We start from the raw sequence: 24,659 nt of genomic DNA on the forward strand, positions 1-24,659 counted from the left end.
TAAGATAGTTTCAAGTTTCCACACATACTTTTGTGTGGAGGGGGACTTCCATCTACACAGAACACAATTAAGTGCTTATTTAGTTGTATAACAACAATCACGAGCAATACAATCAATGACAAGAGAAAATACAGTGGAAATTTGGGGAAATATGCTTATTCGCTTTTTTGCCAAACGTTAGAAGAGAAAATCAATACCACTCTCATGTCTGTCTGTTCATTATGAAGTTACAGCTAGCAGCCAATTAGCTTAGCTTAGCATAACTCTCACTTGTTTAATCCGTACAAACACAAAAAAGAGCAAAAAGGGAGAAGTTGTGGTTTTAAATAAGCGCGATATAACTGATGGTTGGAGAAAACATAACATTGAATCGTTTATGTATACCACATGCATCATAACGGCTTGTGGTATAGATTCTGGGTATGGAGTTAACTGAATTAAAGTGTAAAAGTATAATATGATATTTAACTAATCAATAGTAGCCACAGGGAAGTCAGAAGCTGAGGTCAGCAGCAGTGCAGTGCCTTGCTGCCCAGACATGAGTATTTACTAGTGTGGACATTACATAAATATATACAATATATATACATATCAATGAAAGATCATAACAGTTACTATATGCTTCTTTTTTTCTGTAGAAAATGAGACTGTTGACTCGTCAGAGTTGGCGTTCGCCTGCGGAGTGAGGAAGTGTCCAGAGAGCTACGACTGCAACGACACCTGGATCGGGCCCAATGACGGCATCACGCAGTTTGACAACATCCTGTTCGCTGTACTCACCGTCTTCCAGTGTATTACCATGGAGGGATGGACGGCCGTTCTCTACAACGTGAGCGGAAGAGGTTCAGTTCTGCTGAAACAAACGCCACGCAGTTGTTGTATATGTGTAATAATGAATGAATGTTATGGATTTCAGACCAACGATGCCTTGGGTCCCACATGGAACTGGATATACTTCATTCCTCTCATCATTATTGGCTCGTTCTTTGTGCTGAACCTGGTGTTGGGTGTTCTGTCGGGGTGAGTGTGACTATGTGTGTAACATGGGTGTTTCTGTCTGTGTTATGTGTTATGACAGCAGTTTTTTCATGTTTCCCTCTTCAGAGAATTCGCCAAGGAGAGGGAGAGGGTGGAGAACAGGCGGGCCTTCATGAAGCTACGCCGCCAGCAGCAGGTGGAACGAGAACTGAACGGCTACCGAGCCTGGATAGACAGGGCAGGTACTGGGCAACAGAACAACTTTACATCTGCTGACACACACTTGTTATTTAGTTACGTGGAGGGATACAGCGATATAGAGGCTTATAGTGACTGTGACTAGAGCAACTAGATCACCTCTAAATTCAACTCATGAGCTGTGCTGTTGGTCCCACTTTATGCATCATCACACAGCAGACAAAACCTGATGTGTAAAAGCCATCTGATGAGCAAAAAAGAGTTATTCCAAAACATTTAGATGGGGCAGAAATGTTCTCAACGTATATTTTTAATGAGAATGTAAGAGCTATTTTTGTTTTACTTTTCCCCACCTTTTTAGTTTATACTGTATATGTATATAAATACATAATATGTTTAAATGTTAAGCACCATAGCAGACCAATCCAATGATAGTCCTTTTAAAACTGTACAAAACAGTCAAAAGCATGTAAAGGGATACTTCTTTATTTTGGGAAACACGTTTATTCGCTTTCTTGACTAGAATTAGATTAGCGAAGGGATACCACTCTCATATCTGATTGTTGAATATGAAGCTGGAGCCAGGTGTCTGGTAGTCCGGCACATAAGCCCCCATAAAGCCACAAGTACGAATTAAACAAACAAGATATAACATGTTAATTAGTGAGTTTTAGAGATGCTGGATACCTTTAGCTGTGTCCCCCTGTTTCCATGCTAAACTAAGCTAACCGGCTGCTTTATGTTAGGCTAAGCTAACTGGCTGTTGGCTGTAGCTTCATGTTTAACAGACAGACATGAGAGTGGTGTCAATCTTTTCATCTAACCCTCAAAAGGCCGGAAAGTGAATAATTTCCCAAAATGACAAACTTGCTTCGTTCACAAAATAATAATGGAATGAAATTTGTGCTGAAATCAGAGTTAAAACGTACAGATATTATACAATTATTAATAATTTCACAGCTAATTTAACAGGGTCTTTTTTTCCCAGCTGATTTTGTAAAGCTATCTCTCGGCTACAGACACTTTCAGAGTTTTTGGACCTACAGTAGAGCAGCTCTGTTGAGTTTCACACACACACACACACACACACAAACACAGTGCTGTAATGGCAATCTACATTGCTAGTCTCCCACGCAAGTAGAGGGTGAGAAAAAGGTGATACTGACTCACTTACTTAAATTTGTGTGCATGTGTGTGCGTGTTTACATGCATGTGTATGTGAGCGAGCTGCAGTGCATATTTATGTGTGCATGGATGTGGGTGAGTGTGGGAAGAGAGAGAGAGAGAGAGAGAGAGAGAGAGAGATTGGGAGAATGTAAAATAGAATAAGAGCTCTCTTTCTCTGAAGAAGGTCATAAAGCAGCGTTTACATCAGCTTGGCCTCACTTCCTGTAAATGTTTGCAGACATCCTAAAGAACACAAACCTGCGACGTATATCTCTCGTGTCTGATGATTTAGATTGTGCTATAATGAAAACAAATATGTCTGTGCATAACCTCCAGCTTTATTGTGTTACAGAGGAGGTAATGCTTGCAGAGGAGAACAAAAATTCAGGAAGATCGCCGTTAGATGGTGAGTTCACACACTAATCACACGTTGACCTGTGTTTACCTGTGACATGATCGGATTAACTGGCGTCTTTTTTAACTGTATATCCAAACATGTCAAAGGTTTAACCACCTCTGTACTGTTAAGGTGTTGTGCAAGCTGCAGGTAACCATAGCAACAACACTAATGCTTGATTTAACGTTACCAGTTAAGTCTCACTGCTGAAACTAAAGCCCCCTTCAGACACGCACCTCGTTACGTAAACATGGTGGCAATTTAACATGTCGGTCTCATGAGTCACTTTTATGTAAAGATCACAGCAGCAATCTGACTGGGATGGATGTATGTTGTGTTCAGCCCTCATTAATAGTGCTGTAATGCAATCAACACTTAATTATCAGCTCTTGCGTTCAAAGAAAATACAAATGTTGTGAAATGAGTCCATTTTAAGTTGATGAGGAGATTCTTCTCGTGTCAGAAAAGTCTGTAAAAATTATTCTTTGCCTCTTGCAGTGGAGAGAAAAGGAGAAACATACAAACATGTATAACCGCATTAATCATTAAAAACCACCAGTCTTCCTCCTTATATTGTCACTTTCCATTCATGCCAACCGAATGGGTGAAATTCTGCAAATCGCTTTACATACAGCATGTGAACAAATAGGATTTAGACGAGGGTCCCAGCTTGTCACGGCTGTGCGCTGTCGGATATTATAAACTAGGCAGTAGAATTAAATTGAAATTATAAACTAAACAAATAAATGATGAAATTGATGAGTGAGAAGCGGGGGCGAGCGTTCCTCGAGCTTTGTTTATTAATTGATTATTCATTAATTCAGGCATGGGCGGCAAAATAAGTTTTAAAACCCCTTCACTGATTCATCCTGTGAGAGAACCGAGAACGCTCCTCTTCCTTCATGTCGTTAAACTTTTCAACTCACCTCTGTTCTCCAGCAGTGCGAGCATTGTGGATCTTTAATGTAACGGTCCTGTGATCTCTGAATGATCCCTCAGACATCACTGGAAACGATAGATGACACCAGCAATGTTACGTACTTACCCAAACTGACCACAAACACAGCCTCTCTGTGGTATTAGGGTGCTAAATCCCTGCACTGTGAATCAAAATGTGAATAAATTATATTCAACATGTGTGCATTGTTCTATCCACAGTCAGTTTCCTCTGATGAGTGTAGACAACACAGAAACGTGTAATAACTCAGCCTACTAACTGGAAGGAGACACTTCACTACCATTTTAAATGTATTGAAATATTTGTATAACCTTGTGTTTTTGTGGAACATGTTTAGTGCTAAAGAGAGCGAGTAAGAAGACTGGTGCACGGAGAGGAGCGCCAGGAGACGATAAAGGAGACACGACTGCTGCCAGTGCCAGTGAGTGAAGAAGTTTACCATTTCAGTCTGTCCAGTTAAATATACTTGTTCTGTATATTCCACCTACATGTTACCGCTTCCTTGCCCTCCTGCCGTCTTACATTTGAACTTCTCTTTTTCTCTCTCAGGCATGTCGCGATCGAGGATGAACTTCCGCAGCGGCCGGCGTGGTCCCGCTGCCTACCTGCGGCGTAAAGAGCGCATGTTACGCATCTCCATCCGCCGCATGGTGAAGACGGACACTTTCTACCTGATGGTGCTCAGTCTCGTGGCTCTCAACACCATCTGTGTGGCCATCGTCCACCACAACCAGCCCGACTGGCTGACCATCTTCCTCTGTGGGTTTCAGTTTTAAATGTGTTTTTTTTCTATTCTTCTTTACTACTTATTAATTCAGGTCATGTCTAATTAATGATTTTGTCAGACAGCTGCCTCCTTCTCCTTTGATATAATTGCTTTTTGCTTTTTGTTTTCTCATCTCTAGACTATGCAGAGTTTGTTTTCCTGGGGCTGTTTTTGGCTGAGATGTTTTTGAAAATGTATGGTCTGGGTTTCCGGCTCTACTTCCATTCATCTTTCAACTGCTTCGACTGTGGGGTGAGGGCCTTCGTCTGTTATTCCGACTCCATATTACACTAGAAAAGAAAAGAAAAGAAAAGCGGACTCAAAGCTATTCTGTTTTATATCACAAAGGAAAAAGTTTAATTTCTGGTACAAAACGGGGATTAAAGATTTATGGTGTGCCTTACAATGACGCTTATTGCTTATTATTATTAAATTTTCAGAATATAAATCAATAAGTAAACCATTGTGACAAATGTACTAATCACATACAAACACACCAACATTAACACCAGCTTGTAGCCACCACATACATAAACACCTTATAATATCAAGGGACATTAATGGGGACTCGTCCAATTTTTAAAAATAGGACAGAAAAAGTTGCCAGATCTTATGAAACCTTCTGGTTGAGCCTTAAGTAGTATGCATCAGCTGTTTGAGTTTGAGGTGCGCTATTACATCCTCCAAACAGCGTTCATGAGATGGTGATATGGTCTTCTTCAGTTGTCGAACAAACCGTGTAGAGAGGGCCACGACAGCAGCTTGGTCAGCATCTTTAAGTCCTCCAGAGATCAATAACTGTGCCACATAGATTTGAGAACGAATTAACAACATGTTTACTTGTAGCCTATAGGACATGATTTTTTTTTTTTACATATTTTGTAGGTCATTGTCGGCAGCATTTTCGAGGTGGTTTGGGGCTTCTTCAGGCCTGGCATGTCATTTGGGATCAGCGTACTGAGGGCGCTGAGACTTCTGAGAATTTTCAAGATCACCAAGTAAGTGGGACAACGTGAAAGGCAAAGCATTTCAGCTAAATTAGACCTGGGTTGTAGTATATTTGTGTATATATTTTCCTGCAGAGACAAAAAAGTCTGTGATTTCTCTCTGTCAGATACTGGGCCTCTCTCAGGAACCTGGTTGTGTCCCTCATGAGCTCCATGAAGTCCATTATCAGCCTGCTTTTTCTTCTCTTTCTCTTCATTGTGGTGTTTGCTCTGCTGGGGATGCAGCTTTTTGGAGGAAGGTGAGTAAAGCGAGTATGGAGTTTATTTTGATTTGTGGTGCTGATTTCCATAGAACACTTTAACCTACGTATCTGATCGTGCCGCAGTTTTGAAACGGCTGCTACCCCCTGCGAACTGAACAACAGTTTCTTCAATGGCGTGTATGATGAAAAGGAGAGGAAATGGCATGTCCGGATGAAAATAGCTTTACATCCTCCTCCTCCTCTTCTTCCTCCTCCTGTTCTTCCTTGGTCATATCTGACCCTGCTTTCTATCTGCCTTCCCTCTAGGTTCATCTTTGAAGATTACACTCCCACCAACTTTGACACATTTCCAGCTGCCATCATGACAGTGTTTCAGGTTTGGCTCCCACAGATCCCCTCGTTCTGCCTGCTCTCCATGACACATTGCACCCTGGGATATTTCTCACCCCAGGCGCAGATTAAACAACTCTGCTCACTCGCTCTCCACCCCCTGCCTCCGCTATCATCCCACACATCCATACACACATATGCGCACATGAATATCAGACAAGTGAAACGTGAACAAATCCACATCAGATCTGCTACAAAACCAACTGTGAAAGAGTGTTTTGATCAGCACTCATAGTAATTACTTATCTTGCTGCCATTTTTAATACCATATCTTGAACTGGTTTGCAGACATGGAACATGTCTCCTGTCATTATTTATGCTAAATATTCTGTGCATTTGCCTACAGATTTTGACAGGAGAGGACTGGAACGAAGTGATGTATAATGGGATTCGCTCGCAGGGTGGAGTGCAGTATGGCATGTGGTCATCGATCTACTTCATAGTGCTCACCCTGTTTGGAAACTGTATCCTTATCGACGCTTCACAAGTGGTCAGAGAGCTCAGATATAACAAAAGTAAAAGCACTCAAAATGCCAGCAGAATGTCAGAATTATATATTATTCTACTGGATTATTTTTGTTGCTGCTGCATACATTGAATGTTGTTGATGATTTATACTACTACCACTATACTAATACTTTTGGGTAGTTAAATCCATAACATCACCTCATATTTTATACAACAATGACGTGTTTTGTAAGAAAAATCTTAAAGGAATAGTTCGGCATTTTGGAAAATACACATATTCAATACCTCTCTCATGTCTGTAAGTTAAAATGTGAGCAGCTGGTTAGCTCAGCTTAGCTTAGCATAAACTCATTAACACCTTATATATCTTGTTTGTTTAATCAGCACAAAAACCAAAGTTTAAACATGGACTGTGTGGGACAATTTCCTAGCAAGGACCTGCTCATGAGATATAAGGTGTTCATTGATGAGCTTCAGAGGTGCTGGTAGGTGGATTTTGTTACCTTTGGACAGAGCCAGGCTAGCTGTTTCCCCCTGTTTCCAGTCTTTGAGCTAAGCTAAGCTAACCAGTTGCTGGATCCAGCTTCATATCTAACAGACAAACATGAGAGGGGTATCGATCTTCTCACCTAACTCTTGGTAAGAAAGAGTATAAGTGTATTTCCCAAAATGCTGAAGTATTTCGTTAAGTAACTAGTAACAGTATGTATAACTGTGACGCTACATACTCAGGTCACATGAGCCACCTCTATTCGCTGATGGAGACGATTGAAATGCCCCAAAAACCAAGCAAATGGAGCTTGAATTGTACAAACTCAATATGCATTTATGAAAAGGAGAGGGGAGTACAGACCCTGATAGGTTCCCTCGGTTTGTTGTGTTTGTTCTTAACTGCCGTCATGACAGACACACTGCTGAACGTCTTCTTGGCCATCGCTGTGGATAATCTGGCCAACGCACAGGAACTGACAAAGGTTTGTGCTGTTCTCACCTCTGCTCTGGGTAATATTTAATACAGTAAGTGTTCACTAAATATTAATGTAATCTTTATCAGGATGAAGAGGAGGAGGAGGAGTTCTTTAACCAGAGATATGCCAGAGGCAGAGATGGCCTGATATCCGAGTAAGTTCTTGTTCAACAGCTAACAAAATTAGAGCTCTAGGATGAGATATCCAGAGCATTCACGGCTCTTAAGTATTTCTTAGTTGTCAGTGTGTGACTGTTTCTCAGATCTTCTCTTGAGCAAATAGAAAATTCAGATTGGGCTGAAAATTTGTCACGATTCTTCAAATGGTTTTGTCTTTTTTGCAGCAGATGCAAGTAGTGGAATCAAACTGAGACTTAAGATTCAGTAAGGATGCTGTGGGAGAACTGATGGTGGTCCTCAATTTGGCCATCGTGCTGCTTCTGTTATTGGAGAGAAGATGTTTAAAAATCAATAGAGTCTAGCCAATAAGATCCATATTTTCCACAATGTCGCTGATTGTGGACTCTCTGAGAACCAGTTCCTTCAGTCGCATGGTGAATGCAGAGTTAGAGAGGCATGTTTAAGCCACTGATGACGTAATTCTGAATGTTTATTGAATGTGCCTGATTTAAAAGCATGACCCCTTTTAGACTGAAACTCCCTCTATAAGTGTCTTGGCCTGTGATTGGTGATGGGCAGCCTCTTTTGTTAATGAGAGACATGATTCGTCACTGATTTCCTTTCCTTCCGATGACCTGGTGGCTTTCCCACAGGTCTGATGATCCAGTAAGTCCGGAGGAGGAGGTCAGGAGGTATTTTTCAAAGATTGTTGGGAAACGGTGGGAAGTCTCACTGAGTCACTCTACTGGGAGGAGGCACACTTTGGAGCGTGTCAGATTTTGATTTCCTACTTAGTATGACTCCGTCTGATCACTGCGACAATGGAGTTATTGTAGGGAGGAAAAACTACTACAGTACAAGACGCATCAGGGGCATTACTGACCCAGAGTGACCGATTCCTTACACAGCTATTACTAAAGAGTACTTGAGTTAGTGTCTCATTCAAAGCATTGGCCTGGCTTGATTAGGACTGTACTATTTTGCATAATTTACACCATTAATAAAACCTCTGGGTGTCTATTACTAGCTAGATTTTCCAAATCATATCGCATGATTATAGATTGATGAATGTGTTTTTTCTACTTACCAGGTGGACCTTTATTTGTACAATATGAAAATCAATCTTACTTGACATAAGTAATTCATCTGAGTGATTTTTTTTTGGCCGGTTTATGTTTTTCTTGTTAACATTAGAATATCATTGTATGGTAATGAACTTGAGTGCAACAGTTGTTTTAAAAAACAAAAGGCTTTCACAGGCTAAGTTGTTGGAAAAGCTAACCTGGAAGACAAATATAGCTGTTGTCAAAAGGTCGAAGTGGAATTTGTTGGCTCTTGAATTAAAGAGGTTTTTGTTTTCTGTATCAGATCTTCAAGTCTTGAATGTTGAAAGTCCTCCAAAAACACCAGATAACACAAACAGGAAAGTGTTTTTTAAACAATTTCTGCTAACAACTTCACTACCAAAATAACTTCTCCAAAAGAAATGCATGAACGACTAAATGTTCACTGTGAAGAATTACTTATTTCAAGTCTCTGCAAGCTGATTTTTACAATGGCAATAATATAAATGTTTACGTGATTGGTAGACATCCAAAATCCCATGAAATGATGGTGCCTCCTTCAGACTCTCTAAAACCATGTAGTAATAATAACTTGTATTTGTATTGTAGGTTTCTTAACAAAGTTATAAAGTGCATTAGAGAGAAAAGACAAAAGCAAATCATGTATAAACGACAGGTAACTGCACAGACTCTGTAGCTGTGACACTGAATGTATCATTTGTCTGTTACATATTTGAATGTTAGTCTCGTATGTGTTGCAGCTATCAAGACGCTGACTTTGATGTGTATTACAGTGTTTTGCTGGTTCCATCACGTTGTCTTGTTTTTATGCCTGTTCTGTGGCACTGACCAAAATGTTGAATTTTATTGTCACATTCTGTCGGCTTTGGAACCAATTTGGACCTTATTTTAAGAAAAATATTTGATGTTAATGGAATCTCTACATTATTAATCTTAAAGTACTGATTTCAGTGCTTTCTAAAGCCGTGTAAACTGGGCAACCTCCGCCCACAGTTTGCGTCCCCTTTACACATTTTGTTCTGTGCCACAGCAAATGTTCTGTGTATGTTGTAAAACACTAATGTCTTGTTTTCAAATAATCACTCATTGATTACATGGACAACAAAAGAATCTGAATCCCAGTAAGTATAATTGTATGCATCTCTGTCTCACAGAATTTCTCCCTTCAGTTTTCCTACTCGATTATTGAGATTATTTTCTAGACTTTACAGTATGTTTGTACTTAAATCCTGCACCTTACCCTTTTTGTTGTTCTTGTGGTTTTTGTTTTTCTCTTTTTCTTTTGATCTGTCCTCTCAGGTATCTTCATTTCTTTTTTTCAGTTTTTGAATGTAGTTGTACTCTTTAGCTTGAAGTATTTTGCACATTTTTCCATGGGAAATGTTTTTTGTGTTACTAATTGACTAACATTACAAATTCACAGAAAAGGTCCGCCCTTTTCTTGCAACTTTTATTTAATTTGTTTGAATATTCTTTTTTATATAACTGGTATGCTAAATGGACACTAGTCTTGATGTTTCTTGTCACCAATTCCTTAAATTTGGGCCTGTTGCTGCCCCATATTGATATGAAATATATTATGGTCCTCAGTGGGAGGAGAAGACCCTACCTATACAGGAAACGAGCCATCCACCGAGGCCGACCAAACTTCCCAGAGGAGGGTGAGGGTGCAACAGGGGCCGCAGACGAACAGCCTCTCAATGGCTCCAACGCCTTCTCCAACCGCCGCGAGAGAAGGAGGAAGGTTAACATGTCAGTGTGGGAGCAGAGAGCCAACCAGCTGCGCAAACGTCGGCAGATGGCAAGCAGAGAGGAGCTGTTTAGCAGCCCTACGGAGGACACGGCCGAAACTCCCACCATCGCCCACCACGGTGCCACCCTCTCCACAGAGGCCAGCCCGGCTCACCTGCCTGAGTCTCCCATGTCTGTTGGGATGCCCCTCCCCGAGCCCCCGATGTCCATCTCCATCCCCATCCCTGAGCCTCCGGCGGCTGAGCCTCTGGTAAACCTGAGCGAGGAGAAAACAGGAGGAGCTAACCACCGGACAGCGGGCGGAGGCGGGGGCAGGCACAGGATGGCCCGCAAGTTCAGACCCAGCCAGGGGCCGGAGGAAGGGGCACGGCACAGACGGCACCGTCACCGCGAAGCTCGCCCTGAAGCCAAGAGTTTGGACTGCACCCAGACGCCACACGAGGTGCTGCAGGTCAGACGGTCGCTCAGCCAGGAGAGGAAGATACTGGATGAGAGGGAAGAGAAGGAGGACAGAGAGGAGAGGGAGAAAGCAGAGGGAGAGGGAGGCTCAGTCCAAGATGACTGTGGAACAATCATCAACCCGTATGCAGAAGTTGGAGAAGATTGTAGAAGGTAAGGCTGTATTCCTTGATGAAGAGATTTCCAAACACTCTCTCATATTTTTACCCTTATTTTTTTTATCCCTTTTCTCGTCATATGCGATTATCTGGTGAAGGCCATTTTAACTGAAATGTCACCACATATTTTCCCCAGAGAGATGGTAAATGGGCTGCAGTTATATAGTGTTTTTCTACCTTAACGAACAAAGCGCTTTAAATCTTGCTTTCCATTCACCCATTCACACACACAGCACGCAAAGCACTGGCCTACCTGTCGGGACTAACTTGGAGTTCAGTGTCTTTCTCAAGGACACTTTGACATGTGGACAGGAGGTGCCAGGGAGTGAATAAATGGACGACCCGCTCTACCTCCTGAGCCAAGGCAGCTTGTCACTTCTCTGTTTATTTCTTTTAAAGGATAGGGTCACATGTTTTAAGTCAAAACTAGCCACATGCCCAAATGTACACAGATATTAGCTGCTGTAATCATTCTACCTGTCCATCCACCGGCTGAGAAGAGATCCCTTCAATGGAGGAGATGGGGGACAAAATCCACCTTTCATGCAAAAATGCATTCCTACAGTAATTCAGCTGAATTATATGAGGCTTCAGTGTGTGTATTTTCCAAAATTCTTTTTAGTACAAAAGTCACCCTTTTTGTTTGCTTGGACAATGTTAATACCACAAAGATGGAATTTTATACCAAAAAAGAGTGTCACTTTCAAAGATATCCACTTGTTTTGCCAACTGCTGAGACCTCAAATTGCTTCACTTGAAATTTGGAAAGCATTTTTGCACAGAACGAGAACTGTGGATTTTGTCCCACGTCTCCTCTATTAGAATAGCATTAGGTAGGGCATTTGCAGCAGCCAATAAGTCTTGAAATGTACGTGTTGGCGTGTAATTATTGTTTTAAGACAGACGTGAAAAACTGCTAAACTAATATGAAAAGCAGGACTAAGAGTCTACAGCCATCCCAGCTTTACAGTGGTACTTTGGGCTCAGTGCTAACAACAGCATAGGATGGTACTAGAGGTCAGTATACCAGAGCTTTTGCACAGTTCTTTCTACAGGAAAGATTTCCATGTCATAACATATCTATGTAGTGTTGTACTGATTTAAACTCAGTGATCTTTTCTTCCCCATTTCAGAGCTGCCGACATTCCCGATCCTCCTCAGTGTGACCATCTGCTGGACTGTACCTGGTCAGAGCAGGGTGAAGGCGGACACACAGACCAGTACGAGTCCCTTTGCCAGAACATCCCAGTGGAGCCCGCCTTAGAGGCCACAGAGTTCACTGTGAGGGCCATGGAGTCTGAGAACCGCCCGGTCTCCATCAAACGTAACAAGACCAACCTGGAGGGGAGCGTGGCCATCGAAATGTCTTCACAGCCGCTGCTGGAGCTCACACCCATGACAGGTAGCACTGTGATCTCTTCCCGCTGCAGTCACACTCCTTTACTGTGCTTCATAAAGTGGGATTTAGTATCACTCTGGATCACAGCGTGTCGGTGTTTCTGACATCTGATGAGAGCGCCACACTTGGAGACTTTTTTTGATGAATCCATTGTACCGGTGACTCACATTGTTCTTTCTTTGTCATACTGTAGCTGTCCAGCTAAAACAGTTTTTTTCTCTCCTCTCGCACATCTGTCTGGGTTTTAGTGAACAGTAAAGAGTTGGAAGTGTACGACTCTGACCAGAAAGACGATGAGACGGAGGAGGAGGAGGAGGAGGAGGAGGAGGAACCTCCAATTCCTCCCAAACGTGTAGCTCCAGACAGCATGTTCATCTTCAAGGCCTCCAACCCGTGAGATGCTATAAGACCCTCTAAATCACCGATTATCAAATGAAATGCTGTAGTGTTTGCTTACTTTTATTTTTAAGAATCTTTACTTTGACAAAGGTTTTCTCCTTTTGGGCTCTTTGCGTGTGCTCTTCCATCAGCCAACAATTAACATCTTCCCCTTCGTTGATCCGCAGTATCAGGAGGATCTGTCACTATGTGGTCACCATGCGCTACTTTGAGATGAGCATCCTCCTCGTGATTGTGGCGAGCAGCATTGCTCTGGCTGCTGAGGACCCTGTGTGCACCAATTCAGACAGAAACAAGGTGAGATCAAAACATATCTCTCCTAAAAAGTCTATAGTTTTATTCATTACCTAAATTCAGGTGTGCATGAATGAATCAGTTTGATGTCACTGACTGAAACCTGAAAGAAACCTCAGGAAGAGCAACAGAGGGGGTCCAGGGGTCCCTCTCCCAGGACGGGCAGACAAGGCAATAGATGTTGTATAGAAATAGATTGTAAATGTATATGAAGAATATGAAGCAGAGAGGACAGACCGGAGCCACATGACCTCCTCCCCACCATGGAGACCTGGGAAGAGGACATTCACACAGAGACGAGGAGAGAACATACACAGAGATGGAGAGAGAGACAAATACTGCTTACTTCCTTCTCTCCACACAGATGGCTAATCGCTTGTCCTTTTGGGAAAGGTACAAAATTGTCAAACACAGCACCCCCAAGGAGGTTTCAAATGCTGTTTCACCATCTGAAAAGCACTTCATGTGAAGCACATCTGAAGTGTCAACTTTTAGTTATTAATCTAACTAATACAAGATTTACAATCAGTCACTGACATCACACCAGAGCAATCTGATGGTATTACACTGACCACTGGTCAATGTGAAAGTTACAACAGTGTTCAGTTTAGTCTAGTTTAGGTCCGTATTAACAGACATTTATCCTCATGGAAGCACTTATTTCCATAAGACGAAAAGAATGAATTAAACAACTCACTGAACTCACTCATTCTAAAATACCACTGATGAAATTTTAGCTTTCAGGTTTACTGTTTGATCTCAAGTTGACATAACACTGTGTCAGCAACAATGTGTCGTGACACATTTGGTTTCACGCACATACAAGGTGAGAATCAGCAGCTTTGACTGGGAGATCGCTGTGCAGTTTGTTTTTCTCAGCTTTTCACAAGTCAGTATCATGGAGAAGTGTCAAGAGTAACCAAATAAGCTCAAACCAGTAAAATCAACACTGTTTAGGGAGAGAGAGAGAGAGAGAGAGAGAGAGAGAGAAAAGATCCACACAATGTCACATTTTAAATGTTCCACACCGTCTATGTACTCTGCTTTCTTCTAACTTCGCCACAGACCTGACTCCACGTCACTCACTGTTTGAAGTAAATTATCATTATCCAAAAATGTGTACTACTACTGCTGTTGAAGGACAACACAAGAACTTACAGAGTAACTTGATACCTGAAATCCTGTCTTTGCTGACATCCAGTGGTTTAACTTCTTACCTTGCTGTAGTGAAGTACAGGTGGATCCCAGGACACCAGTGTGGTTACAGGTGCAACAAAGCATATTTCTGACCACACCCAGCAGTGATACTGACATGAAATGTATAACAGAAAGCCTACGTTACAAACTGAGGGAGAAAACTGTAGTATGCAGCAATTCTGGGGCCTGACACATACTTGAGACTAAAAGTCAGGTCATCTCGGCCTCCGCTGTGCCGATTTTAACCTTTTTTTTCTTCTTTTTAAAAAAAAAAAATCTGTCTCTTGTGCAACTTAATGAAAATATAATACTAATTTGCCAAATGATTCACGGGATCCAGAACAAGACAGAGGAATTTTAATTTCTCTTAGCATCCTTGCACATTTCTGTAATAATGTTGGTTACATAGAGCTACGATTTGACACTGTTTATAAACACACTGATTCAACCTATAAAGGTTTATTTAAAGGCAATGACATCCTTAAATTAAGGTCTGAGAAGTATGCCAACCAGAGGATTACAGGTTCACTGCCTCTAACTGGAAGGTGTTTTATGTAATCCTTTGAAGCTGTACCACTAGCAGTGTGCCCCAAATCTATACTACATACTAATTCTGTCATGAGTATGTAGCGTCTTTACACAGGAAAAGTGACTAAATAAAGTACACTCAAACCACGCAGTGTGCATACTAAATGCTGTTGATTTTTGAGTGTGCACAAATGAAATGCTGCAAAAAATTTAAATGAATTGTTGGTGAAACAGCTCCGGAAAGTCCGAGAAAAGACATTTTCTTTGTAAAGTTTAAGTGATATTCAACGGCTGCAATTTGATTGATATCTGACATAAATTGTATATATGTAGATATATTGTATAATTTCCTGTTAGCATAAAAGTGTGCTGATTGTTTATACTATGACAATTAGTATGCAGTACATATGGTATAGAATTAGTGTGTCATATGGATTTGGGACACATACAGTTTTTAATAGATAATGTTTTATTTGTATTTTTTATATTTGATCCAGGTCCTCCGTTATTTTGATTACGTCTTCACTGGAGTGTTCACCTTTGAAATGATCATCAAGGTGGGTAACTGAAACACGTCTTTTCACCAGTCACACTTGTAAAGAGCTGAACTCACTCTAGATTTACTCGGAGGTGTTTTGGTCCCTGTGTGTATTTAATGTGTTCACTCTGCGTGTCCGTGTGGGTGTGTGTTTGTCCTCCAGATGATAGACCAGGGTCTCATTCTGCACGATGGCTCTTATTTCCGAGACATGTGGAACATCCTGGACTTCATCGTGGTGGTGGGAGCTCTGATTGCCTTTGCTCTAACGTGAGTCACTATATATTGCTGCCTGCCGATGACTAATGACTGACTCACCGCAGCAAATCATTTTCTGAGCATACTGTATTGTTATAAACGACCTTCCCTCAAAGACACTTTTTTGCAGCTTCAAAACAAACGCAGGGCAGCTCAAAAAACGGCAAACATGGAGGCATGCTTGGTCCTGTACAGTGTGTAACTCAGATTTAACTGTCACCATGGTCCTGCAACAAGAGGAAAAGATGTTTTCTGTGTAATTTTGGGTGTTACACATGGGTGGAGTGTGTCCTGACTGATAAAATGCCTCTACAGTATTTCTTTCTGTTGTCGTGCTCAGCATGAGTGTGACAGATAAACTTACTAAACCTTTTTGTGCCTTTTGTGTTACTGTACAGGAGCGTATTGTATGTTAATTTCTCTGTTGTGAATATAGCTGTGATCCTCTGAGCCTTGCTCACGGTGTATCTCTCTTTATGCCTCAATTTTTCTATGTTGTTCCTGTGGATTTTGTCACTGTTGGGGCTACCAGGAATGTGATGGGGTAAAAATTTCAGTCACACTAAATGTAAACGTCTCCCATAAGCTTGTCATGTATTGCTTTTATTTTCATGTGTGTCATTTTTCCATTTTGTATTCAGTGTGTTTTTGTTTCCTAAATCTCACCAGGTCCGACAGGTATCAGGGGTAAAATGTTTGATCATTTGGCCACCCTAATAAATAATTTCTGCCCTTAAATATTTATACCTACATATTACCCTTAAATATTTATACCTACATATTGCCTCAAATTATTAATTTTTGCACAGTAATTAATAGAAAAGAATCTGTAAAATGGAACAATGGAAGATAACACGTGTATATCCAGGTAAAAATAAATAAATACATAAATAAACACACAGAGCTCAAGCTTGGCTTTAATAAAAGGACAAGGACAAATAGAACAAATACTATTATTTAGTGCTATGACATTGATCGAATAAAGTCAGTTAGAGCAGCGCTACACTACAAAAACAGCTATAATAACTTCATACTATCATCCTAACATGATAGAATAAAGTCATTTTAAGGCATAATTTCATAATTTAAGGACACAAGTGAATTTGTTGAATAAAATTGTACAAACATTTTTCGCGGTGACACCTGCTGGACTCTGTACAAACACACTCAAGGTGAAGTTCTGTGTCTCATTGTGTTTATTTGATATGCTCTTGTGTTGACATTTTGCTTTTACTGTGTTTTCTTTTCTTTTTCGCTGTTTTAAATGTGTCTATGCCATGTGTCCTTGTGCCTTATTCTGAGTGCACAACTATCTCCCTAAGTACTTTATTTCAATGTCAACAGAAACAACAAAGGCCGAGACATCAAGACCATAAAGTCCCTCAGAGTTTTGAGAGTTCTGCGGCCTCTTAAGACCATCAAGAGGCTTCCTAAACTCAAGGTACGATGTAAAAACCTGCAAACTCTCTTTTTTAGGATTTTAGGATTCTGTGTTATTTTAGAGCTCTCTGACAGACTGTGCTTGGTTTGCCGTTCCTCTTGTCTTTCTTCTCTGCAGGCTGTCTTTGACTGTGTGGTCACATCTCTGAAGAACGTCTTCAACATCCTCATTGTGTACCAGCTCTTCATGTTCATCTTTGCCGTCATTGCGGTGCAGCTCTTCAAGGGGAAGTTCTTCTACTGCACTGACAGCTCCATGAATTCAGAGAAGGAATGCCAGTAAGTGGATATATCTAAGTACTCAAATACCACAGTGTAGAAATAGTTTTAGGAAATATGTTTATTCACTTTCTTTCTGAGAGAGAGAAGACGGATATCACTCTCATGTTTGCACGGTAAATATGAAGCTACAGCCTGCAGCCGCTTAGCTTAGCTTAGCATAAAGACTGGAAACAGGGGGAAGTAGCTAGCCTAGTTCTGTCCAAAGGTAACAATATTCACCTACCAGCACCTCTAAAGCTCATTAAATCTTGTTTAATGCACACAAAACCGAAGCGTAAAATGTACACGTTTTACAGGAGGTTATGTGCCGGCCTATTTCTTGGCCTTTCAGGTGAACTTCAGGGAAAACCCAGACCAAAATAACAAACCAACCAGCCTCGGTTAAAAATAAAACCAAAACAACTAAATGAAATGAACTGCCCAAAAAATAAAGTTACCATACTAAACCTAACTCCCTGATGACATCTCTCCTCTACAGAACTTTCTGGCAAGGAGTTAACATACACAAGAACAACTCAATATAATATCATCTAATAATGAATAGATTTAACAAACGTAACCACAACATTTCTGAACTTTCTGACATATATAAGAGAGCAACAGACAAATCATGACACAAATAGTTTATGATATCGATGGCCTGTAATTGGCTGCAGATCCCCAGTTAATAGTACAAGAGTAGGGTAATATTTTCACAAAACAAAAGCTTTAATGTCTTTCTCTTCATTAAAGCTGGTTGTGACTTAAGTGAATCAATGACCTCTGGGCCGCTCTGTTCCCTACAGAGGCTACTACATTGACTACAGCAGAGACAAAAAGGAGGTGAAGAGGAGAGAGTGGAGGAGACACGAGTTTCACTACGACAACGTCTGCTGGGCCCTCCTCACACTTTTCACTGTCTCCACTGGAGAGGGGTGGCCTCAGTAAGTGGATCTTCTTTTTTCAAATGTTTTCTTTCTGGGTTGGATTATCATGTACACCACTGAATTCACATGATTTCCCCCCAAAAATTGTAATTTAATTGAATTGGTCTTAATTGCCTCAAAAAGATGATTCCTTCGATCTATTTTTTCATGCTAGGGTCCTGCAGCACTCTACGGATGTTACAGAGGAGAACATGGGGCCAAGCAGAGGGAACCGGATGGAGATGTCCGTTTTCTACGTGGTCTACTTTGTGGTCTTCCCGTTCTTCTTTGTCAACATCTTTGTGGCTCTGATCATCATCACCTTCCAGGAGCAGGGCGACAAGATGATTCAGGAGTGCAGTCTGGAGAAGAACGAGGTGTGGAGCGGTGAAACGTATATATGCGCAGACACACACACACAGATACAGTCACATGTATTCATGCAGTGTCTCTGTATGCATGTTGTGTTCAATTTCTCTCCATCAGAGGGCTTGCATCGACTTTGCCATCAGCGCCAAGCCGATGACCCGCTACATGCCGCAGAATAGACAAACCTTCCAGTACAGACTGTGGCACTTTGTGGCGTCGCCCTCATTCGAGTACACGGTGCTCGTCATGATCGCTCTCAACACTGTGGTCCTCATGATGAAGGTAAAGCAGCAGGATTCATTTGACAGTAGTGCAACAGGATGGAATTTAAAGCACCTTGTGTTTATCATGTTTTCAAGTGCTTTAAAATGCGAGCGACAGCTGACAGTGAAAATCAACGTGCTTGAGATGTAGTAGTAATCCAGAACTAAAAAACATTTAGTCCACCTTTTTTATTTTCTTCAGCATGTAATTTACTGTCATTTACTGTCATTAAAGGAGTTCAGCTTTATTTTCAGAGCTCTGACCATCATTCACAGTTTACAGATCGACCTCTCGGTTTTACCTGCTATAAATACAGTAGTTATGCACGCTCAGCTGTTTCTGTGCAATGAGAGATTATGAGCATTTTGGGTGCACTGACTCTGATCATGTTTCTTGCCCCGTTGGACTTTTTAGCTTTGCTTTCCAAGATCAAGAAACTATAAAAATAAAAGTTTTAAAGTTTAACTGTAGCTTTCCTTCCTAAAAACAGGCACTTTATAACTTATGTTGTGTTGTTGCTTTTAAAGAAGCAAACAAACAAAACATTTCAATGAAAAAACCTACAAAGTTCACACAATTCTTTCCACAGTGCTCCTGTTTGTTTGTTGTCGAAGTTTGATTGGCACCAGACTTCATACCAAAGACCACGCTTTTCCTCACAAATCTTAAGATCAGAACTTCCAACAAGCACCTGAATGTACCAACATAGGCACTTTTTCCAGAAGAGTTACCCCTTAAAATTGCTGCAACTATATGGCAATAATTAAACATTGACAGAAATATAAATAAAGGCAATGAAATGTTCACTGTAGTTAGCAATCTCAAGCATGTTTTTAGTCTGTTCTTACACCGCACTGACATGAACTGAAACCAACGGCTATGTGGAAGACAAAAATCAAAAATCTCCTAAGGGAGATTAATAAAGTAACTTTTCTTCTTCTTGATATTCTGTAGAAAATGGTTGTTAGTATTGTGAAGTATGCAAAATGTATGTACTGAAACATGCCAATGTGAACTTTGAAAGTGTGTGTGGAGGTGGTCGTCATGTCTGCCAACATGTAATCAGTAAATTCAAAGTGATCAATGAACAATGGTGTTATTTAAAATTCTTCTTTAGTACTACTCGGCCCCAACAGCCTACGACACGGTCCTAAAACACCTCAACACGGCCTTCACCGTCCTCTTCTCCTTGGAGTGTATTCTCAAGATCATGGCCTTTGGTCTTGTGGTGAGTTTTAACACAAGAAGACATACATCAAAAGACAGAAGCGATTTAGATCACATGTAGCTCCACTGATAAAGAATTTGTCTATGTTTCGTCAAATGACATTTTCTTTTACCCGCAGAACTACTTTCGAGATACTTGGAATATTTTTGATTTCATCACTGTTCTTGGCAGCATCACGGAGATAATTGTGGATTTACAGGTAAGTTACTGCCAAGACACCATTTCATTTTCACAATGTTGTGACCCAAGAAAAAAAAGACTCAGCTTCAGAAAATAGTCAGCTTCAAATGCGGCATTCTCTCTCTCCAAGTTTCCTCGTGTGTTACGATCCCTGCCTCCAGACACAACTTAAGTCATGTTGTGATGAATTTCGCCATCTGTGTTTTACATCCCGTCTCTCCCTTCTGTCTGCCACTCTCCCCCTCCCTCCATTCCTCCCTCCGTCTCTCTCGTGTCACCCTCTCTCCAACCATTTGCACGCCTGTCCCAGTCGGTGAACACCATCAACATGAGTTTTTTGAAGCTTTTCCGAGCAGCCCGGTTGATCAAGCTGCTGAGACAAGGTTACACCATCCGTATTCTGCTGTGGACCTTTGTGCAATCTTTCAAGGTTGGACATTTTACAAATCAGCTTCTTCATTCTTGTCATTTTGATTCCTCACACAAGGATGATGATAATATTTACATCATATGCCTTTATGACAGGTTTTAATCAATCTGCTGTCTCTTCTCCTCCAACAGGCACTTCCTTATGTCTGTCTTCTCATAGCGATGCTTTTCTTCATATACGCCATAATTGGAATGCAGGTATCCTTTCACTAATATATCACTAATAACACAACAGACTGTCATGGCTCTCAGCTGAAGTTGTTTTCTTGAAGAAAGCTATTAGTTATGCCTTGAGCCGAAATCTTTAAAACATAGAGTTATGTACAGGGCTTATCAAACAGTATTAAAGAACGCGTTTACTCTTTTAAGAAACAAATGTGACTGAAGATACACGTTTTTCTATCTGATGTCATCTTAGTTTTCATGAATTTCATGGATAGTTGTGTGCTTAAATGTAGCTGTATTGTTGTAATTTGTATGAGCTTGTTTGGCGCATTCTTTGCCTTTATTTTGTTTATATTATATCAGGTCATTCGAACCATTATTGATAGTTGTGTGTGGTTTTGATTTGGTTCAGTTTAGGATCAGTTCCTTTGTTTCACCTATTTTCTTTTCTTGCTTTCATGATTCTATTAATGTTTTATTTGGACATTTTGTTTAATGAATGGACCCCAGGAAGATTACAACTGCTGTGGCAGAAGCTAATGAGGATCAAATGAAATGAACAAAAGTCATTATTTTACTGAAGCAACCTGTTTTCTGCAGGTGTTTGGAAACATCAAGCTGAATGATGAGAGCCACATCAATCAACACAACAATTTTAAGACCTTTTTCAGTGCACTGATGCTGCTCTTCAGGTGGGCTTATCAAAGAACATCCTCCAGGCCCGATGCCTTCACTTTCACTGAAATTAATTCTCTTTCATTTCTAGATTTGTGTTCTTAATTTGATGTCAACTAGGCGTTTGTTTGTGTTTAAACCTCCAGGAGTGCGACGGGGGAATCCTGGCAGGAGATTATGCTTTCGTGTCTGTCGGGTCAAGAATGTGAACCAGACCCGTCCATTGCCCCCCTCACCCTGTCTCCAGACCACGAGGGAGGCTGTGGGACTGACTTTGCTTACTGCTACTTCGTCTCATTCATCTTCTTCAGCTCGTTCCTGGTCAGGCCTCTAGCAAAATATATATATCTCAGTTTTTCTGCTGTCTTGCACACTGCTTTTCTTCTCAAATCTTTTTTTTATGTCCTTTCTTAGATGCTAAATCTGTTTGTGGCTGTGATCATGGATAACTTTGAGTACCTGACACGAGACTCCTCAATCCTGGGTCCCCATCACCTGGACGAGTTTGTTCGCATCTGGGGGGAGTATGATCGTCTGGCATGGTGAGGCTTGATCTTATTACTGCTGCATTTCTACATTTTTATTTTTGTTTCAAGCAGACATGTTCTATCTTCATCCAGCAGAGGGCTGTCAAAGTGTGTGACATGTTGATACATTTTTCAGTGCAATGAGCTGTCATGTTGATAAAATTCACGTCTGAAAGAGCATTTCAAGTTCACTGTGTTAAACTTTTTTTTACTTGAAAAAGAAAATATTGTTCTGACATACAAGACCTTGAAAAGGGAACTCGCTGTTTATCTTCATCTGGATTGGATCTGAGTTTTATGCCACTTTTTATTAACCTCTCCTCCTTCTGCGTCTGTGTCTCTCTGTGCATCCACTCACCTATCGCCCTTATTTTGCCCCTGAAGTGGTCGTATCCACTACACTGCCATGTATGAGATGTTAACACACATGTCGCCACCCCTGGGACTGGGCAAGAAATGTCCTGCTAAGATCGCCTATAAGGTACTAAAAACATTATAACTTTTTTTTTAAACACAGAAGGGATTGATTAAATTATCTATATCTCTATATATACTACGAATTGTAATGAGGTGAACAGACTGTTAAGTCAAGGGTAATAAAAAGGATTTATTTGAATTCAAAAAACTTGGTTAGTTCTGATTAAAGCCAAAACTTTTACAGAAGTTGTTTGTGTTAAGATCAGCTGATGATGATCACAGAAGGAAATTTAATTTTAAAACTCATTTTAAAAAGTTTGCACCAACTACATTAAAGCAGACGAGATGTTTGTGTGCATTATGATGTGTCTACATGTGCCTTTAAATGTTGTTGAAAGTATTAGCAGACCATCTGTGATAGACAATTTATGTTACTTATTTTGAGAAGTATTATGTTGTTTCGTGTTGTAGTTTATATTGAATGAATGGATGGATCTCCTTCTGTTTTCTTATCTTGTCGTCTCTCAGAGGTTGGTGTTGATGAACATGCCTGTGGACGAGGACATGACCGTCCACTTCACCTCCACCCTGATGTCGCTCATCCGCACAGCTTTGGACATCAAAATAGCAAGAGGTCAGGGTCACCAACACACAGATGTTATTATTGTGATTTGTTATTGAGGGCTGCAATTTACGATTATTTTAATCATAGTTAATCTGCTGATTTATTTTTGTCGTTTGGGCTATAAAATGTAAAAAATAGTGAAAATGTCCAAGATGACTTCTTCAGATTGCTTGTTTTGTTCAATCAACAAACCAAAACTCAAAAATATTCAGTTTGCTATCATATAAAACAAAGAAATGCAGCAAATCCTCACAATTGAGAAAGGAACATTTGACTTCTATGCTTGAAAAACGACTTAAATGATGAATGTTTAATTTGTGTAAATTAACTGATCGATTAACCGACTGATCATTTCAGCTTTAATGGCGTTAATATAACATATTGTGTTTGCCAAAGTGGCTGAATGTGGATGCTTGTCACAGGTGGTGAGGACCGCATCGCTCTGGATAGTGAACTGCAGAAAGAGATCAGTATCATTTGGCCTTATCTGCCCCAGAAGAACTTGGACCTACTGGTACCTATCAACAAAGGTCTGGCTCTAACTATGGAGGAAATACTCAATGCAATGCTGAGAGACGAGCGGTAACCGTTAATGTAGTGCGTCTGCCCTCACAGATACGGACATGACAGTGGGGAAGATCTACGCTTCCATGATGATAATGGACTACTTCAAACAGAACAAAGCCAAGAAGCTCAGGCAGCAGCTTGAAGCGCAGGTCAGCTCTGCGTGCTGTTATTAACTTTCTTCACCCTGTTTTACAGTCATATATTCAAAGACAAATAGTTGCAGAAATACATTTTAAAAAAGGAGGATGCCTTTCATCGTTACAAGACAGCCTTGTCTATCCTCACTTTTCAGTAGTATGTCACACATTTAAGGCAGAATTGGGTCAGTTACATGGAGAAAAAACCAAACTCTAGATTGTTAGCTATGATGGCTATGGTGGCTCCTATCACCTTAGCTTTAAGATGTAAATAAAAAAGAAGCAAAACACAGAGAAAAAAAAAGAGAAAAACTGACAAAAAACACAGTCAAAACAAGAATCAAGTTCCTTCCCTATTGGCTGTATTTCTTAAGCATCCATTGTTACCAAACAGAAGTATGTACATACAGGGAGGATAGGCAATGTGCAGACTTAATTGTGTTTCATGTAACGTCTTGTCTTTGGGGCGAAGACTACTCAATCCACTTTGACCACATATTTGTCTTTCCCACCTTTTTAAATGTGGCCTGAACAACATGAAAATGAAATAGGAATGAAGGCCTGGTACCTGTATTTGATACGTCGTGTTTTTGTTTCTCTCATTTCAGAAGAGTAACTTAATGTTCAAGCGTCTGGATGCCGCCACCCTCCCCGAGGACATTCTGTCCAACACCCAGACACTACCGATGATGGCGCACAGTGCTGGCTCAGCCCTGTGAGTCTGTGCACGCCTGCAGATTTGTTATATTTGTACTTTTGTCTC

At 40.7% G+C, this 24,659-nt stretch overlaps 1 protein-coding gene across 1 annotated transcript in view; it reads left to right on the forward strand.

The window, feature by feature from the left end:
• Window positions 1–24,659, forward strand: part of cacna1eb (calcium channel, voltage-dependent, R type, alpha 1E subunit b) — a 54,073-nt gene that overhangs the window by 25,489 nt on the left and 3,925 nt on the right. Inside the window, exons 7-43 of the mRNA XM_070919695.1 lie at window positions 639–829; window positions 917–1,020; window positions 1,105–1,220; window positions 2,696–2,749; window positions 4,036–4,119; window positions 4,248–4,457; window positions 4,604–4,716; window positions 5,350–5,462; window positions 5,579–5,710; window positions 5,981–6,050; window positions 6,411–6,528; window positions 7,439–7,506; window positions 7,587–7,654; window positions 10,295–11,068; window positions 12,207–12,475; window positions 12,721–12,865; window positions 13,039–13,168; window positions 15,388–15,447; window positions 15,592–15,698; window positions 16,219–16,230; window positions 17,031–17,127; window positions 17,245–17,405; window positions 18,194–18,331; window positions 18,489–18,690; window positions 18,800–18,964; window positions 20,064–20,174; window positions 20,293–20,373; window positions 20,665–20,784; window positions 20,916–20,981; window positions 21,549–21,640; window positions 21,770–21,944; window positions 22,038–22,165; window positions 22,535–22,631; window positions 23,096–23,201; window positions 23,615–23,722; window positions 23,808–23,908; window positions 24,505–24,611. Of these exons, the coding sequence (XP_070775796.1) occupies window positions 639–829; window positions 917–1,020; window positions 1,105–1,220; window positions 2,696–2,749; window positions 4,036–4,119; window positions 4,248–4,457; window positions 4,604–4,716; window positions 5,350–5,462; window positions 5,579–5,710; window positions 5,981–6,050; window positions 6,411–6,528; window positions 7,439–7,506; window positions 7,587–7,654; window positions 10,295–11,068; window positions 12,207–12,475; window positions 12,721–12,865; window positions 13,039–13,168; window positions 15,388–15,447; window positions 15,592–15,698; window positions 16,219–16,230; window positions 17,031–17,127; window positions 17,245–17,405; window positions 18,194–18,331; window positions 18,489–18,690; window positions 18,800–18,964; window positions 20,064–20,174; window positions 20,293–20,373; window positions 20,665–20,784; window positions 20,916–20,981; window positions 21,549–21,640; window positions 21,770–21,944; window positions 22,038–22,165; window positions 22,535–22,631; window positions 23,096–23,201; window positions 23,615–23,722; window positions 23,808–23,908; window positions 24,505–24,611 (4,993 nt within the window). The remainder of the gene's footprint in view (window positions 1–638; window positions 830–916; window positions 1,021–1,104; window positions 1,221–2,695; window positions 2,750–4,035; window positions 4,120–4,247; window positions 4,458–4,603; window positions 4,717–5,349; window positions 5,463–5,578; window positions 5,711–5,980; window positions 6,051–6,410; window positions 6,529–7,438; window positions 7,507–7,586; window positions 7,655–10,294; window positions 11,069–12,206; window positions 12,476–12,720; window positions 12,866–13,038; window positions 13,169–15,387; window positions 15,448–15,591; window positions 15,699–16,218; window positions 16,231–17,030; window positions 17,128–17,244; window positions 17,406–18,193; window positions 18,332–18,488; window positions 18,691–18,799; window positions 18,965–20,063; window positions 20,175–20,292; window positions 20,374–20,664; window positions 20,785–20,915; window positions 20,982–21,548; window positions 21,641–21,769; window positions 21,945–22,037; window positions 22,166–22,534; window positions 22,632–23,095; window positions 23,202–23,614; window positions 23,723–23,807; window positions 23,909–24,504; window positions 24,612–24,659) is intronic.

Source organism: Enoplosus armatus, chromosome 14 (genome assembly GCF_043641665.1).
Source record: "Enoplosus armatus isolate fEnoArm2 chromosome 14, fEnoArm2.hap1, whole genome shotgun sequence".
NCBI classification, from domain to species: domain Eukaryota; kingdom Metazoa; phylum Chordata; class Actinopteri; order Centrarchiformes; family Enoplosidae; genus Enoplosus; species Enoplosus armatus.